The 18175-nt window shown below is 36.7% G+C and overlaps 2 protein-coding genes across 3 annotated transcripts in view; one reads left to right on the top strand and one right to left on the bottom strand.

Annotated features, from left to right (window-relative positions):
- Positions 1–9411, bottom strand: part of LOC126163149 (glutaminyl-peptide cyclotransferase-like) — an 86834-nt gene extending 77423 nt beyond the window's left edge. Inside the window, exon 1 of one of the 2 annotated variants that reach the window (XM_049920079.1) lies at positions 9123–9411. In XM_049920079.1, the coding sequence (XP_049776036.1) occupies positions 9123–9203 (81 nt within the window). In that variant the 5' untranslated portion in view covers positions 9204–9411. The remainder of the gene's footprint in view (positions 1–9122) is intronic. The other variant, XM_049920080.1, reaches the window with a different exon arrangement.
- A 62-nt stretch (positions 9412–9473) lies between these two features.
- LOC126163150 (Na(+)/H(+) exchange regulatory cofactor NHE-RF1) lies at positions 9474–12305 on the top strand. Its single transcript, XM_049920081.1, has 2 exons — positions 9474–9821; positions 10040–12305. Exon 2 carries the CDS (start codon positions 10050–10052, stop codon positions 10797–10799), a length of 750 nt encoding a protein of 249 aa, XP_049776038.1. The 5' UTR covers positions 9474–9821; positions 10040–10049; the 3' UTR covers positions 10800–12305.
- Positions 12306–18175: the final 5870 nt, after the last annotated feature.

Raw genomic sequence — 18175 nt, 5'->3', positions numbered from 1 at the left:
ATTCTCTACTAGCAGTATGATCAACCTGTACCCCTGAAGAAAGCCTAACAAATGAAATTGCGAAAATAGCAGCAACTCCCAAACAAATTCTTGTGCACCTTACAACATTGTCTCTGTTTCTAGCTCTGCCTGGTTTCCTTCCATTTCTGGTAATCAGCAGTGGCTACGAGGATTGCAGTGGTAACTCCTCACATCTTGGTCACTAACTGACAGAGGATAAAATAATGGAATCTGGCTGCTGCCATGGCTATTTCTTAGAATTATGTGGCTCTTGAAATTATTATTAATTTCTATCTATTTCTGCTCAACATGGGACCTCCTCATTAAACCTTGAGATGCTGAGATACATGCTGCTCTGCTCTAGTATTAACCACTAAATCTGCAACCATGAGTGAAACTCTTACTAAGGAATTTGGGACATAAACAATAAACATGAGCTTGGCTCATGGTGCTTCATGCAGACTACACGTAAACAAGACGAACCTGGCTCATTGTATGTCATTCAAGACAAACAACAACAACACAAATCAGACTCTTGGTCAAACAGTTCTTGATATTCTCTAACTTCAGTTGCAAGTACTCCTTCATTGCATTCACATGTGTTCCTCATAACTCCATAAAATAATTAATCAACCCATATACCTATCATGTGAATAAAAAGAACATCTAATAACGATGATGCTAGTAAAAAAAAATTGTTATTGTAGACAGTGATTTGGTAGATCTTTCCAACAATGATAGTGGTGGTAGCTGTATTTTGTTTCTTGTTCAAAAATTCCCAAGAAAATAAACCACTGAAGATGACACTGATGATGAAGACAGTATCAATCACCTATCACTGAAGCATTAGATTTGGAAAGAAGAAAATAAAGCAAAAAATCTGGGAGTATAAACAGACAATTGGCATAAAGAGGATCAGTTTTATAGGAGTTAGGTGGAAATACAAGAGGGTTATATTTTTTTGTATATAATGTTTGACAATATGTTTTGGGATAATACTGTTATTGAAATGAATTGGTACGCAGAACAAACAAAGTTCAATGAGAATTCAAGAAACAAAATTTATGAGACATGGATACTTGTCAGTTACAAAGAAGTTCAAATACACTTTAAATTAGGCATAATAATGGCTCAAGTAAAAAATAAACAACTAAAAAATACAGATGTGCTGGTCTAAAAGACACAGAAATACATACTTGCGGCAAAATATTTTAATAAAAAATTCAGAGAAGTATATGTAATGGACGAGAACATCGCGTTCGATGAATTGTTAAAGAAATTTAAGGAATGCAAGTGTAATTAACAATTTAATCCCTTGAAGGGGGCAGGATTTGGGATAAAATTTTATAAACTGAGAATCAGCATCAAACTATTGCTATAAATTTAAAATATACTCAGAAAATGATAAAACAGATCTTGTTTACAATGCATCTGAAACAGTTGTGATGGAGTTATCAAAGTCAGTACTAAACAAAGGACACATTTTGTACATGGATAACTAATATTCTTTGCCAAAACCGTTTGCAACTTTAATTGAAGATGGACTGCATGTTGTTGAGACAGCAGATTTCAATAGAAAAAAATAAATAAAAATAATTATGGGAGATTTTGCTTTGCTAAAGCAAAATTTACAAAAGAGGGAATCCGTAATGAAAAGCTGCAACAGCATATCAGCATTGAAGTGCAAGGATAAACAGGATGCTAGTATTATTTCTACAAAGCACGAAAGTGTAGAAACAATTGAACACAACAGAAGTCAATGGTACCCCACTTTCCAACCAAAATGTATTGCTGATTACAACAGGAGAATGAATGATACTGACCACTAAGATCAGAAATTAGCAGTTTCCCTGTTGTAAGCAAAAACTTGAAAAGGTACCAAAAAATCTTTAATTACACATTTGGTATGGGATTTTATAATTAATATATTCTGGACAACAGAAACAGTACGAAAAAGAAACAGAATTACACCAAGCACAGACTTAAAAAAAAAAAAAAAAAAAAAAAAATATATATATATATATATAGCTTTCGCAACCAACGGTTGCCTCGTCAGGAAAGAGGGAAGGAGAAGGAAAGACAAAAGGATATGGGTTTTAAGGGAGAGGGTAAGGAGTCATTCCAATCCCGGGAGCGGAAAGACTTACCTTAGGGGGAAAAAAGGACAGGTATACTCTCGCACACACACACATATCCATCCGCATATACACAGACACAAGCAGACATTTGTAAAGGCAAAGAGTTTGGGCAGATATGTCAGTCGGGACGGAAGTACAGAGGCAAAGATGATGTTGAAAGACAGGTGAGGTATGAGCGGCGGCAGATTGAAATTAGAAATTAGCGGAGATTGAGGCCTGGCGGATAGCGAGAAGAGAGGATATGCTGAAGGGCAAGTTCCCATCTCCGGAGTTCTGACAGGTTGGTGTTAGTGGGAAGTATCCAGACAACCCGGACGGTGTAACACTGTGCCAAGATGTGCTGGCCGTGCACCAAGGCATGTTTAGCCACAGGGTGATCCTCATTACCAACAAACACTGTCTGCCTGTGTCCATTCATGCGAATGGACAGTTTGTTGCTGGTCATTCCCACATAGAACGCTTCACAGTGTAGGCAGGTCAGTTGGTAAATCACGTGGGTGCTTTCACACGTGGCTCTGCCTTTGATCGTGTACACCTTCCGGGTTACAGGACTGGAATAGGTGGTGGTGGGAGGGTGCATGGGACAGGTTTTACACCGGGGGCGGTTACAGGGGTAGGAGCCAGAGGGTAGGGAAGGTGGTTTGGGGATTTCATAGGGATGAACTAAGAGGTTACGAAGGTTAGGTGGACGGCGGAAAGACACTCTTGGTGGAGTGGGGAGGATTTCATGAAGGATGGATCTCATTTCAGGGCAGGATTTGAGGAAGTCGTATCCCTGCTGGAGAGCCACATTCAGAATCTGATCCAGTCCCGGAAAGTATCCTGTCACAAGTGGGGCACTTTTGGGGTTCTTCTGTGGAAGGTTCCGGGTTTGAGGAGATGAGGAAGTGGCTCTGGTTATTTGCTTCTGTACCAGGTCGGGAGGGTAGTTACGGGATGCAAAAGCTGTTTTCAGGTTGTTGGTGTAATGGTTCAAGGATTCCTTTCATGATCTGGACTCACAGTGAAGAAGAACTCCAGAATTTCCTCTCCAACCTCAACTCCTTTGGTTCCATCAGATTCACCTGGTCCTACTCTAAATCCCATGCCACTTTCCTTGACGTTGACCTCCACCTGTCCAATGGCCAGCTTCACACGTCCATCCACATCAAACCCACCAACAAGCAACAGTACCTCCATTATGACAGCTGCCACCCATTCCACATCAAACGGTCCCTTCCCTACAGCCTAGGTATTCGTGGCAAACGGATCTGCTCCAGTCCGGAATCCTATATAGTTATAATAGAAGGAAACATTCCACGAAGGAAAAATATACCTAAAAACAAAGATGATGTGACCCACCAAATGAAAGCGCTGGCAGGTCGACAGACACACAAACGAACACAAACACACACACAAAATTCAAGCTTTCGCAACAAACTGTTGCCTCATCAGGAAAGAGGGAAGGAGAGGGAAAGACGAAAGGATGTGGGTTTTAAGGGAGAGGGTAAGGAGTCATTCCAGTCCCGGGAGCGGAAAGACTTACCTTAGGGGGAAAAAAGGACGGGTATACACTAGCACACACACACATATCCATCCACACCTGTGGATATATATATATATATATATATATATATATATATATATATATATATATATATATATATATATATATATATATATATATATATATATATATACACACTTTACTGTCGTTCCTTGTTAAAAATATCAGCTTACTCCCAAGAACAAGTAGCTTTCACTCAGTTAATACTCAGCAGAAATCCAACCTGCATTTGGATCAGATTTCCTTAACTCTTGTCCAGAAAGGTGTGCAGTATACTGCTGCATCCATTTTCAACAAGCTACAAAAAGAATTTAAAAAATCTTAGCAGTAATCCACAGGTTTTCAAATCAAAACTGAATAGTTTCTTCATGGGTCATTCCCTGTATTCTGTTGAGGAGTTCCTTGAAAATTTAAGCCAATTCTAATGTTATATTGTTGAATGTGTTTACTTAAACATATGACTTGACCTTCTTTGGGTTCATAAACATTTTATTTTTATCTGTTATTACTTTTATGTTGTAACTTCAAGTACTGACATGTTCCATGACCTTGGAGATTTGTTCCTCCATTTGGTCCTACAAAGCTTGACAAGTGTGAAAAAAAATTAAATAAAAACATTGAAATTTCATGTCAAAAATTTATAAAAGATATGGTCCTTGTTGGCAGGAGATGCACCAATGAGACTACATGTGCGACAGTGGAGTCTCCTCCCAAAATATATAGATCCCATACCCTTGAAAACTCATCCAACAGGAGCTCGAAAGCAGTAAAAAATATATCAAATTGAGTTAAGTGTCATGAGGATATAGAAACTGTCACTTTGTGTTACATGAGTGTTATTGGGCAATTGGGCGACAGTGTGTAGGTCAAGGGATTAAGACTGATGAGTGTATGTGATGTCTGAGTGGTTTTGGTTCTTCTGTTCCACAAAACAATAAGGCCATTCTTATTTGCAGTGGGTAACCTACACTGCAAGATTTTAGTCAATGTTCTTGATTTGTCTGTACTGTGTGTGGGTATAATCAATCATATCCAGACAGCTCTCGTAACAGATCACTCTGACAGTGGAGCACTACAGCCACAAACAGATACTGGAGTCTTAAAATAACCCAATCTGTCTGATGGGACACTAGCTATTGCTAAGTCCAATGAAATGGCTCAAGCTAAAGATTGTGCCACCAAATTTCCAAAAGATAATGTTCTCACCATACTGATGACAAATAAATGCTGGGTACTGACCAGCTCCCACCAAGAATATTACACATTACTATCTAGGTTAGGGATATGTTTTATTAATAAAATATATCAATAATCTAGAATTTACAGTCACAGACAGCCCATGACTTAATTTTTATTAATACCATTTCTATACAGCTGTGATTGCTTCAAGTGTCACAAAAGGAATGCTAATCCCCATTTGCGTACCTTGTAAAACATAGCAATCAACAATGACTGTTGCAGCACTACTGCATCTAATATATTTGGTTGCTAAAGGTGGATGCATCCACTACACAAATTATTGATTGACTGAAGTCTTCGAACATCAACAGATTTTGAACAGGGGAGGCCACATGCCATGAAAAATGTGCACACACTGTCCCTAGATTACAAGAATTATAATCCCTTTATATTTTAAAATCATACATTAAAGACAGATCTTGCCAAGTTGAGGCAGCTTGCATGCCTCAACAATAGAGACAGCCATACAATAAGTGCAACCACAACTGAGGCATGGATGTGGAGAGGTCACAAAAACATGTAGTTTCTGAAGAGCGGCAGCAGTCTTTTCAGTAGCTGCAGGGGCTAAAGTCTGGATAATCGATTGATTTGGCCTTGTAACTTAAGCCAACATGATTTTGCTGTGCTGTAATGTAAAGCAAGGAGAAACTAGAGCAATTATTTTTCCTGAGGGGATGAATATGTACTGCACAGTTAAATGATGATGGTATCATCTTGGGTAAAATATTCTGGAAGTAAAATAGTCCCCCACTCCAATTTCTGGGTTCAGCCTACTTAGGAGGATTTCATTGCTAGGAAAAACAAAACTGGCACTCAATGGGTCGGAGCATGGAAGGTTAGACCCTTTGATTAGGTAGAGAGGTTAGAGAATTTAAAACTGGAAATGAATAGTCTGAAGTTAGATATAGTGGGAACTAGTGGAGTGCAGTGACAGAAGAACAGGACTTCTGTAACAGACACTCTCCAATAGCAGAAGTTTTAAAATTCCCATGAAAAATAACCTTAGCCCTTATGGTAAAATTTTTTCAAACTTCCTCCATAACAGATGCAGACATCAAAATGTATATCCCAACAATAATTGAAACTTCCAAACAACAGAGAATGTGAAAGAAAATGACAGTTGCAAATTAAACAACAACAATCCTTATCATACATTCAATACATTAATACGTGCAGTGTTTTGGTCTTCTATACAACTGTTTTTGAGTTGTTATATGAACGTTTGGTTAACCATACCAACCAAAAATAAATGAGAAAATTAAATTCTTACTAAAGTTTGAACCTTGTCGAAGAAAGTTCAACTCCTACATGCCGATATGTTACAGGGAATGAAATCTGGGTATTTTACTTTAAGCAAGTCACACAAATGACTGTCCACACAGTTGGCAGAAATCAGTGTCCCTGCAATGAGATAGGGAAGTTATTTCATGTATGGTACTGTTTTCTGGAATGGAAAAAAGAGATTCTTCATTTTGATTACCTTTAAAAGGATAAATCATAACTATATAATCATGCAAAAAACTTTTAAATCATCTGGATAAAACATTTCTAAATTGAAGACTGTATGTGGAAAAAACTTTCCTCAGGATAATGCATCTGCCTACAAACATTTTCCCACAACAGATTAGATTAGATTCAGTTTTCGATCCGTAGACCCAAAAAATGAGATGATTTTTCTGGGTGTGGAATGTGTCAAAGTATAACATACAACATTTTAATATAATACTTACTACCCTGATCTTTTGTCAGGAGATTGTCGAAATAGGAGAATACATCATGGTAAACTGGGACAGCCAATATTTACAGAATTAACATGTTGTCAGAATGAAACATTGTTATGCACTATTAATAAATTTATCGTACACAAAATACCTAATATTGACTGTTGTGACCAAATGCTTTCAAAACTGAAATCTAATAGAAATTTTTACTTAAACTGGCTTAACAGTCTCTCTTAAGATATTCATCTGTAGAGTAGGAGGAGACTTTCAAACTCTGCTTGAACTGCACTTTATCAGAAACCAAGTTTTTGATGGTTGCTATCAATTTATTGAAAATGTGTCTTCCTAAATATTGGACCCCTTTTGGACCAAGGTAAGTGATTTTAAGTCTTTATGTAGATTGTTCTTGTTCCTAGTATTGATACTATGTATTGAGCTATTGGTTAGAAATAGAGATATATTACTTGCAACAAATTTTACTAAGGAATAAATATACTGAGAAGCAGTGGTTAGAATACAAAGTTCCTTCAACAGGTTTCTACATGATGTTCTTGAATTTGCACCACAAATGATTCTTATCAACACTTTTGCACCCAAAAACTTTTGCTCAGTTTGATGAGTTGCTCCAGAATATAACCCCACATGACATAACAGAATGAAAGTAAGCAAAGTGTGCAAGTTTTTTTTTATATATATTTATATCTCCGACATCTGACATCATGTCCACTGCAAATAGAGACTTGTTTAGGCACTTACGCAATTCTGTGGTATGCCCCTCCCAACTGAATTTATTATCGAGTTATAATCCCGGAAATTTAAAACTGTCAACCTTTTCGAGAGTGAACTGAATGATAGGTTCCCTAGCCACAACATACAACACATAACCTATGACACCCACCTACTATTAAACACAAAAAAATTCATGGCTAGATGGTGATGTTATGGTAAATGCACAAGGGCATTTTAAGAACTTAAATCACACTGTGGAGTTGGAATACACTTGCTGGTAAAACTTTTGAAAAACTGTAACAACAAGCAATGGGATTAGGTAAAAAAATACCTGCATATTTCATTAAAATAATTATAATAACCACAAAAAGATTTCCACTGTTAGGCTGAGAAATCTCCCTGTTGTGCTTCTAGCTTATTAGAAGGAAAGATTAACTAATGACCCTATGATAACCATAGTGAGGAAATAATTTTTTATAACTCAAGGCATTATCCTGAATGAAGGAAGCCATCATACTACAACTGAATTAAGCATTCTCCCTTTTATTATCTGAACTCTTTTCTTAAGGCCCCTTGTGCACTATTTTACCACAAAGTAAACCTTGTTGCATGGATTAGATGAGTTTCTACAGGTTCATTGAAAATATCCGGTACTTTGGGACAAGCATGTAAGTGCATCTTGTTTTTGTTAGTGTAATCACACAGGTTATACTAGACTAGAAAGCCATACTTCACAATTAGTGAACAGAGTGCATTACAGAATTGTTTATTTATTCAAGGTATACCTGAAAGAAAAAAAACTTCCATTTCCAGCAGATTTAAGCCATATTAATGGATTAAGGCCATATCCATAACTTTTCCACATTCCAATATGCAACTAAATTGTCACATGTGAAAATTAGGTAGTTTTTCCCTTTCGTAAGTTAACATGGCAATACAAATCTGAATAAATTTTGTGTTCACTAAATCGGTGCAAAACGAAGCAGAGAGGATTATTATTTTAAAATTTAAAGCCAAAACATTAATGTAAACCCGAGAGATGGGTGATCATATGTAGATGGGTTTAAAAAATAATTATATGCATTATTTAAAAACTGTAAGAAATTCAAAATACTTTAAAAGATATACAGAACGTCTTTGATTATTGGTGGTATTCATTTGAGTCAAGGCGTTTCTAACTAACATTAAAAAGATTTATGAGAGAAATGAGTATAAAAGTGTACACAAAAATAGTGCCATAAACTGTAGGTTATGTCAATACGAACTGACACAGTGAAAGTACATTTCTATCAAACATGTATTTTATCTTCTGGTCATAATAATAATAATAATAATAATAATAAATCATTTCGGCAACCATGAACCATTTCACAAAATTGCTTTTCATATACCATCTGCATACAGGTTGAGGAGGATGAGTGAACTCATCTTGAACACTAGCATTCATTGTCTGCGAGCTTTTACAAAAATAAATAAACAAAAGCCACTGCATAGGTTGGAACAACAATAGTGGTTAACGACGCGTAAATTTCGCTTCAAAATATAATTTCTTGACGATAGTGGCTGGTGACATAACAACGGATTCAGCATATGTTTAATGGATGTTGTGGGAGAATTACGTCGCAACGAACGCTATACGTTTATTGACGTTATTAAGTGATCTCAAGAAGTAAATAATACATATGGACGCTAGACACCACGCCATAAAGTCGAAGTAGGTGACCAAGATCTATACAGTGACATACTTACACGTGCAGTTCTCTTCGACGGATCGCTGGTTGTAACACTTCCGCATAATAGAATCAAAGCTACACCATAGCACAAATACATATTTTCGTACTCTTGCACTTATCTGGATGTCAGCTTGCTTCTTTCGAACAGAACTTTTACGTGTGGACCTTGCCAAATTCGAAAAGACCGCTATAGTTTCACCGATTAGATGACCATATGGTTACTACCAACTACCACAAAGGCTGTCAAGTGACAGGCCAACAGGTATTTACATCCATGCAAAGATATTGAAACAGGTATAGGTAAACACATACCCTTCTAGATACACAAAGATCATTGTAGTTAAATTCGCAGAAGTGAAGGTTAAATGTTTGAAGTCTGTCGCTTCTCAAGCAGTTGCGTAACTAAGATCTACCAACGTCACAAAATCACTTTGTAAGATGTTAATGGCGTAAAATTGTTAGCTTTAGTTCTTGTGTGCCCACAACAGCATTAAAACGCGTGTAAGTCTAATAAGTGCACTTTACTCGTGACGTGGCTTAGTTCCTGATGATTAGTATTATGTTGATCAAGTGACTTGCTTTGTTGGCGACATTGTTATATCTTAAGATGGCAGCGAGAGACTTATGTCACAAGTTGTACTAGAAATAGTGGTTGCTTCACGTCGTGGAAGCGCGTTGGTGCTAGGCTGTGCTGCGTTTGCTGAATTTCAGAAAAGTAAGTAGTAATTAGGGTGTCGAGTTTAGTTCATAACATGTAGACTGGCGAAGTTCTACGTACTTGATGATTGGAATTTAGAAGGCTGATGTTCAGTTGCTGTTGACATTGTAAGCTGTGATTTCAGCGGCGTTGAGCATTTCATGAGCAACAGAAGCTAATATTATCACCGAAGGATATATATTTATTGACAATTAAATATGCGCCTTCGGTTTCAGGTGTCTGAAGATGTCTAACGGAGCACTGTCATCCGACACACCTGTTGCGCGGCTTTGCCATATAATACAGTGGAAGCATTTCGATGGTTATGGATTCAACTTACATGCTGAGAAGGGGAAGCCAGGACAGTACATCGGCAAAGTCGACGAAGGTTCACCAGCTGAAGCCGCCGGTCTGAAAGAAGGTGATAGAATAATAGAGGTCAATGGTGTAAATATTGCCAATGAAAACCATAAGCAGGTAGTTCAGAGGATTAAGGCAATCCCCAACGAAACAAAACTTTTGGTAGTTGATGCTGAAGCAGATAAATATTACAAAGCAAACAATATCACTATTAAGAGCGGTTCACCCGATGTTAAGTACCTGAAAACACCAATGCCAGACGCAGACAATTCAGATGATACAGATGAGAAGAAGTCTGGGAATAATGAAGATGGTCAGATTGATGCAGTCGCTAATGACAAGAAATCAAGTGATGCTGGAAGTTCAAATACTACTCCGTCAACAGACAGGAAGAGTAGTAGTAGTCATGTCTCCGAGCATGGAAATGATTCCAATACAGTGCAAGAGGTAAATTCAAAATCTCCTGGGGCAGGAAGTAACAATAGTACTTTAGAGCGCAGTAGTGCTAACAGTGGGATTAATCTGAACATGTCAGCAAAGGAGCTGCGAGAGAAACTTGCATCTCGTAAAAAATACGACCCGAAAAAGGAAAGTATGGATTTCAAGAAGAAGTTCGAAATAGTGCAAACTTTGTGAATGGACAATCAGTTGTTGATGAGAGTGAAACAAAAACCGCACAAAATCTGATCTGAAGGAAAGAACTTATTTTTAGTGTATTTTTAACGGTCGTCTACATTCCAGTTCGCTGCATTGAATAATGGAAATTTCTTATTTGGTTTGGGATGTAATGCTTAGTTAAGTTATACTGAATAGTAATTGGGTTTTTCACTAATTACAGTTCCATCTTCATTATGCACTGGAATCGTCTCTGACATTGTTTCCAGTTAAGAATTAGTTAATGAACATTTAAGACAATATTTGTCGTGGTAAACATTCCATTGTTGTGTGTTGTAGATATATTTTTAAAGATGAGGGCTTGCATTTTAATTGTTGCTCTCTGATGTTATTCTGAACTCAGCTGCAGTAAGCAAATAATTTTTTTTGTGTGTAGCTCGAAGAACTGCATAGTCTGGTGTAACTTCAAGATTGGACTGTCAAAACAACTCTTGATTTCCAACTTTTCAACCTAATAATTTTTATCAGTAAGGCTCAAAAAGTTTTTTGCCCAACTCGTATGCAGGTGAGGTGACTTACAAGTAGCACTTGTTGAATTGTGCACTGCTATTGATAATATTCACTCACCTTGACAAGACTGCAATAGTCTTAAACAGCTGTATGGATAGAATCAGTATTGTCTATTAATGCATCTTTATCTGAATATGGAGTCGTAACATGTTTCTTGGTAGTGCCTATGGTCATGTTTCCAGTGGCAGTGCATTAGAAGTAAAAAAAATTGCAGTAAATGATCGTATGTTAGCCCTAACTTAAGTTTGGCCATTTTCTGGGTCACACATTGTGTTGTTGTGATGATGTACAGTGCTTCAATTAATCAGTGCCTTATCCTCTAGTCTCAGTGCACATGTTAGAGCCAGTTTCACGAACTTTTCCTTTGAAAGGATAAATAGGTGCATTCTTGAAAAGATCATACGCTTCTGCAGCTTTTGCAGAATTGATGAATGTTTAATGATAACCTTGAGCTACAATGCTGTTATATTTTTGATAGTTTTTACATATATTGTGCGCACACTTCTGTGTACGTTGAAAATATTTTATTAAACTCTATAATATGGAAATGATATACTAAAATGTTAAAAGGTTATGAAAAATGGTGAATATTTTTGTAGTAAAATGCCGAACTATGGAATATAGTTAATTCTGCTTTTGTAGAATATCGAATGCAGCTCATTGAAAATTATGCTGTAGGAGTGGCAGAAATTGCCCCAGGAAAAATATAGTTTACAGTGTGATGCACAATAAGACTGTAACAAAGAGCTTCACTTAATATGAACCTATACTTTGAGATGTGACCACATGTTTTCAGAAGCATAGCTTTAACACCAAAAACTTTACAAAGTATTTGATAACTGTGTTTTATTGTTTCTTGAATTAGAATGTATATCATACATCAGTCATATCAATATATTTTTGTCGTGACTTACAAGTGTATAAATATTATTTAAAATACATCTGTTTAAAGCATCAGCCACTCTCAGTGTTTGTTTGTTTGTTTTCTGTGTGTGTGTTTGTGTGTGTGTGTGTGTGTGTGTGTGTGTGTGTGTGTGTGTGTTTTTACTTGTCAATTGTCAGTTCGCAATGGTGTCCACGGAGATAAGTAGTTAATAATGGTGAATAACTGGCTTACATGTTATTTGAGTACTTAATATGGGTGTTCAGATTCTCATTATGCACACAGCAATATCACAATATACATGCAACACCATAGAAAACTGACTTGTCCAAGCGTAGCATGTGTAGCTCTGTTAATGTTGCGTACACCATTGAGAGTGGGTGATCAAAAATGTGTGATGTAAAGTACAAGCTGTAGTTTATCACAACTCGCCAGCTAATAGCATCAGTCTGCCCCATATTGCCATAGCTTACACTTCAAGGGGTGCAAGCTATCCTTTATTACTGCACATTAGAAATGACATCCTGTAGTGGAGTATAGGTTGTATAAAGCAAACACAACTAGTATGATGTTAAGAAGTGGTAGCAATAACATTAAAAGTGCATAAAGTTTTTAGAAGAGAACGACAGGCACAAATGTGTCCCCATTTGGAGTATAGCCTAGCATTACCTGGGGTTGAGAACAGCTGGTGCCTTCATAAAGTATTTACTATCTCTCATTGTACAGAATTCACCACACAGCAACAAACTACTAGCTGAACATTCTTTTGAGAGATAGGAGTGCTGCATTCACCTGATGACCTGTTATCTGGTGTGAAGATCTGTTGTTGCCTTTAAATTTTTTAACCATATAAAACTTGAGAAGAATGTAGTATGACGGGGGAAGGGAGCATGCGTATGAAAGATGTGTTTGTGTTTTTCATGGTCATCATAAATTTTCTTAAGAAATGCACATTTTTCCCTGTTGAAGTTTGTATATACTGCTGTTTCATAACTTTGCCCACCCCCCCCCCCTTTTTTTTTTTTTTTTAAACAATGTCCACCAAGCCGTTACTTGCTAAGCAACTGATTTTACGATACTGGATCTGGACATAACAAATAACTATTTTTGTTCTGCCATATGCTAATTATGTTTGGAATAGCGTGGTTAGAGGCCTCTCTGAAATAGTCTGTGTAGTATTGAAACTAACAATTTAGCATGTGTACCATGACAGCTATTGTACTGTATATTGCAGAGGATACTGCCTTTTCTGTTCCATTTGTAAATTGAATCTCACATACTCAATCGTATGCTGTTGTACTAGTACAGCAACCATTCACTTTATATATAACTTTATGTCAAATATGAAACAAGGAGCTATAAGTTAAAGAATAAAATACAACAGCAGTGTTCAAAATACAGTAAATAAAATTATAGTATTGGTGAAGCTGTTAATGTATTACATCACTTTAAGAAGAGTGAAAATATGCAGCTCATGTTGGCTTAGTGAAAGTTCATGGTGCATCTCGTAAAAATTTATAGTGGCTTTTTTTTTAGCCAGTTACAACTCTGGCTGCACACCAAATCTTTGATTTCATCCTGTAGCCCCACATAATAAGAATTCTAAACATTTTGGTAGTATAAAGGATATGTCGAACTACTTGTGCATGCAATTTTTTCGTAAACGCACAAACATGTCCAAGAATTCTTTAATAAAATTGTTTCCATTGACATAATATGGAAAATCGACAATTTCATTTTATGAATCTAATTTAATTTTCAAAGTTGTTAATTAGATTGTATCAAACTATTGTTTTTGATGGTTACTTTCCTGTTGTGTGAATCCATCTCTAGCTGATTCACTGAGTATTACACAAATTCATGCATTGAGGGTAGTATATAAATAATCTTTTTCTAAGGCACGTAATCTGACATTTTACAACTGTCAGTATGATGTACAGCCTCAGCTGTAATAGTGCTAACTTGTCTTTTCAGTTCATTCTTTTATAGTGTGGAGCGCATATTCAGAAAAGGCATAAAGATGAGAGCTTTATTCTAATTGACAGACAGTTCGTTAGGGATAAACTTGTGCTCCAGAATTCTAAGTAATGAGTAACATTTATCTATTTGGACATTGTACAATGTAATATTTTCTACAATATGTTTGGTAAGTGTTTCATATTTTTCGAATTTTGAAATGAAGTCTTCAGTCCCACTGCCCTAGCTCCTGTTAATGTACATGGACTACTGTGATAGGTTAATAAGAGAAAGTGAAGTGGTGATAAATTACCTAATTGATCCTTGATGGAAAATTTTGGCAATCAGCCTGTTTCAGTTTAAAAACTTCTTTCTGCAATAGGTGTTAGATAGACCAATTTTAATGTGATGAAAATGTTTTTTGAGTGCTGAATGTTAAGAGGCGTTGTGTAGTAAACCACTAGAAGTACATTATTCAAAACTTCATTTAAAATGTTTTGTGTCAGTTTCGACGTAATGAGCTATGTAAAAGATGCAGATTAGTAGAGACTGTATAAAGTGTGAGAATTTTATTGTCTATAGATGACTGTTTTTTCCCCTCTCGCAATTTTTGACTGTCTCGAATGGTGATCCTCAGATCCTTGTGATGCACACGACCACCACGTCATGATGATGCATGGTCATGTGGAGTATATGGATATGATGATGGCTATGTGATTTGTTGGAAAATAATAGTACACATTGTGCAATGATGATAGGTAGAAGTGTTTACAGTTTGGTGTCGGAAATAGACTGAGATAATTAGTTACAGAGAAACTGTTGAAGTAGTGTGGCGATGATGAATGAATTGACATCAAGCTTAAAATAGAGCTATCCCGGCATTCATGTCACGTTGTTCACGAATTCTGAATTCTGTTTTTCATCAGTGTGAGTTCAGTAATTTGATCACCGCATCACCTCGTTTTGAGTTATAAAAATTCATTGTTCTTGGGATGGGCCAACTATTCACATCATAATACCCTAAACCAGACGTATGCGAAGTTACAACAAGCAAGAAGTTACATAAACATTAGGAAAGGTATATAGCCATAAAAAACAATTACAGAGTTAAAAAATTGTATGAAAGAACCAATCAGTTGAAACAGTTTCACTGTGGGTATATCAATAAGGTCAAATATCTTAATATCTTTATAAGAGGAGTTAGATAATTACTGCAGAAACAAACTTTGTGGTCAGAGTGAATGTATTTAGTTCCCGAGATTTATTTAACGAGGAAAATAATGACCAAATGACACTTGCTTGTCAAATATGGATGTTTTTAATGGAAAACAAATCTTGTAGAATAGGTGCAGACCTTGTTCATAATTGTGGAAACAAATTGACACTATTAGTAATACTGAACTTATAATTTTGTCATTTGTTGCAAATAGATGTAAAGTTAGAGGTTCCAGTGTGATTTCTAAATGCTATGGACAAAATATATTTTGTACTTTTTTTATTGAACTGACACTGTCAGTACTTTAAAAAGTGCTTTATAATATTTATAGTGTATGAGAACTAAGCTTACAAAAGAGAACTATTGATAACAGCTTTAAAACACAAGACATTATATTTCCTGCTATAATGCTTGTGTTAACTACTAACACTAAAATTTCAATATACAAAAATTTCTCTGAAGTGTAATATTTACCTCATTCATTAAATATACCTCTTTCTGTGAACTGTGCAGTTTGATTGGTAGTTGAGGGGGAAGTAAAAAGCTTCTGAGCGAAAGCTTCCATGTGATGGTGGTAGCTAATGGAACAAAGAAAATGACAACCAAGATTGTTTCAGTGAAATAAGAAAAAAAGTTTTTGTGCATATCATCCCAAAATATTAACTTAGTCATCAACAATTTGATGAATGTAGGCAGAAGTGAGTCTAATGTGTAGACAGGGAGAAACTGTTTGCTTTCCAAGTATACTGAATAATGCCAACCAGTTGCTTGTTCATTATTGGCATTTGGACCAGTTGCTTGTGGAACTTTCCTTCTACGATAAGCAGTTTCAAGCATTTCACACATCTTCAGATTGCTTACGTTCAGTGTGTGTTTCGTGCAGTTAACCACTTCATGTCAATTTTCACACTAAAACAAAGATTATAAAATAAATTGAGTGGTTCATATTGTGGAAAATGACTTAAATAGTGTTAACTATCTTATAATGAAATTGAATAGAAAAAAAAATCTATTCACCTAGCAGTGGCAGGAGAAAACACATAAAGGTTAAGTAAATGTGCATGCTTTCGGAGTCAGTGTATGCCCTGGGTCACGGCAAACTTACCAGATGGTACATCTTGAATGACCCAGGATTTTGAGCAACTTCTCCAAACTCCCTCCATTTTCTAAATCTTGCCATTACTTTCGCTTCATCACCCATCCTTCCCCTTCAACCTTCTGCCAGGAGGAGGAACCACTGACTCCTAAAGCTTGCTCATTTACTTAACCTCATGTGTTTTTCTGCCACCACTTGGTGAGTAGATATTTTAAATCAATACAATAACATTATATATTCAAAAATCTATTATTTTTGTTGATATATTAATTATATTTAGTAAGCTGTCTTTTCTCTAAATGTATTAAAGTGACTAACTAACATCAAAGGTGAAGTTGCACTGCAATGGTGTGAAAGTGCTGTGGTTAAATTGCAGTAAAGAAAACTTGTATCAATTACCACTTTTGTCTGGTTTCAGGATAGTCACATTTTGTTGTACACCACCGTGGTAGGGCATCGACAACAAGTACATATAGCTGACGCATCTGCTAGAGTTTGAACACTATTTAATAAAATTCCACTTGTGAACTGCACAGGTGACCACCCGTTGTTGTAGTGTAATGTGGTGGGTGTACTGTAACACAAATATGATGCAGGTTGTGCTTAATTGTAACATATTCTGGATATGAGCAACTTACCAAGTAAGTGGGTCTTTTTTTTTTTTTTTTGGGGGGGGGGGGGGGGGGCAATATCCACGTCTGTCATCTTACACAATTATTATTCCTATTAAATTGTTAATCGATCATGTTTGGCAACCAAAGTGTGCATTAATAACACTCACTGATTGTAAACTGTTAAAAGACGAAAAGGAGATACGGAAAACCCTGTCACGTTTGAAAGAAATAAAATTCATTTAATGCGTGTGAATGGTTGCTGTTATTTCAGTGCAATTTATGTTTAAGAATTGTCACTGAATTTGACCTTCCTAACAAAGTGAAGCACGCAGAAGTGGAGGAGGAAACAAAGTGAAACTTCACGGATGGAGATGGTATGTAATCTTATTTCAGTGATTATAATATCGTTTCAAATTTATAAAGAGCATGGCAGTATGAACCCACATATCAGTATGCTGAAGCACTCTCTGTGGCCTGGATGCAGGCTTTGACATGTCCCACATGTTATTTGGGGAATTACAGGATCCTTGCTGGCAATGGGTGTACTTCAACATCACACACAGTTCACGGAAACACGTGCCACGTGTGGACGAGCGTTGTCCTGTTATACTGCTGCGTGAGAGGCAACGCGTGATGATGCACAGTGTGAGATATGCCGTCAGTTCCCTCAGTAACTACCAGCCACAACCTGAAATTGTGCTCGACGGTTCCCCACTGCCGTGTCACTCCAAAACATAAGAATAGAACCTTTCTCAGGTCCCCACCATACTTGTCGACAATAGTTTTCAATGATAGAGATTCATTGGTGAAAACAATGCATTGCTGTTCATCAGAAGGCTGTGCTGATCACAGCACCCCTCCAAACACACGTTTGTGTTACGGTGCTAACTGCAGCCTACACATGACAGTGATTCTGTAGTCTGGCTGCTCTAGTTTCAACCAAAGGTGCTGGATGATGCAGACCTTTGCAAGGAGTCCATTACTTGTTCTCAGCAGGCAGATGCGGATTGAAGGTGCACAGTATAGTGATCCTCCTTTGTGGCAGTCGGACGTGGTTGACCA

The sequence above is a fragment of the Schistocerca cancellata genome, chromosome 2 (genome assembly GCF_023864275.1).
Source record: "Schistocerca cancellata isolate TAMUIC-IGC-003103 chromosome 2, iqSchCanc2.1, whole genome shotgun sequence".
In the NCBI taxonomy this organism is placed as follows: domain Eukaryota; kingdom Metazoa; phylum Arthropoda; class Insecta; order Orthoptera; family Acrididae; genus Schistocerca; species Schistocerca cancellata.
This window is presented reverse-complemented; position numbering and strand designations above follow the sequence as displayed.

Excerpts from the sequence above, each read along its gene's own strand:
- LOC126163150 (XM_049920081.1), top strand. The coding sequence starts at position 10,050 with ATGTCTAACGGAGCACTGTCATCCGACACACCTGTTGCGCGGCTTTGC.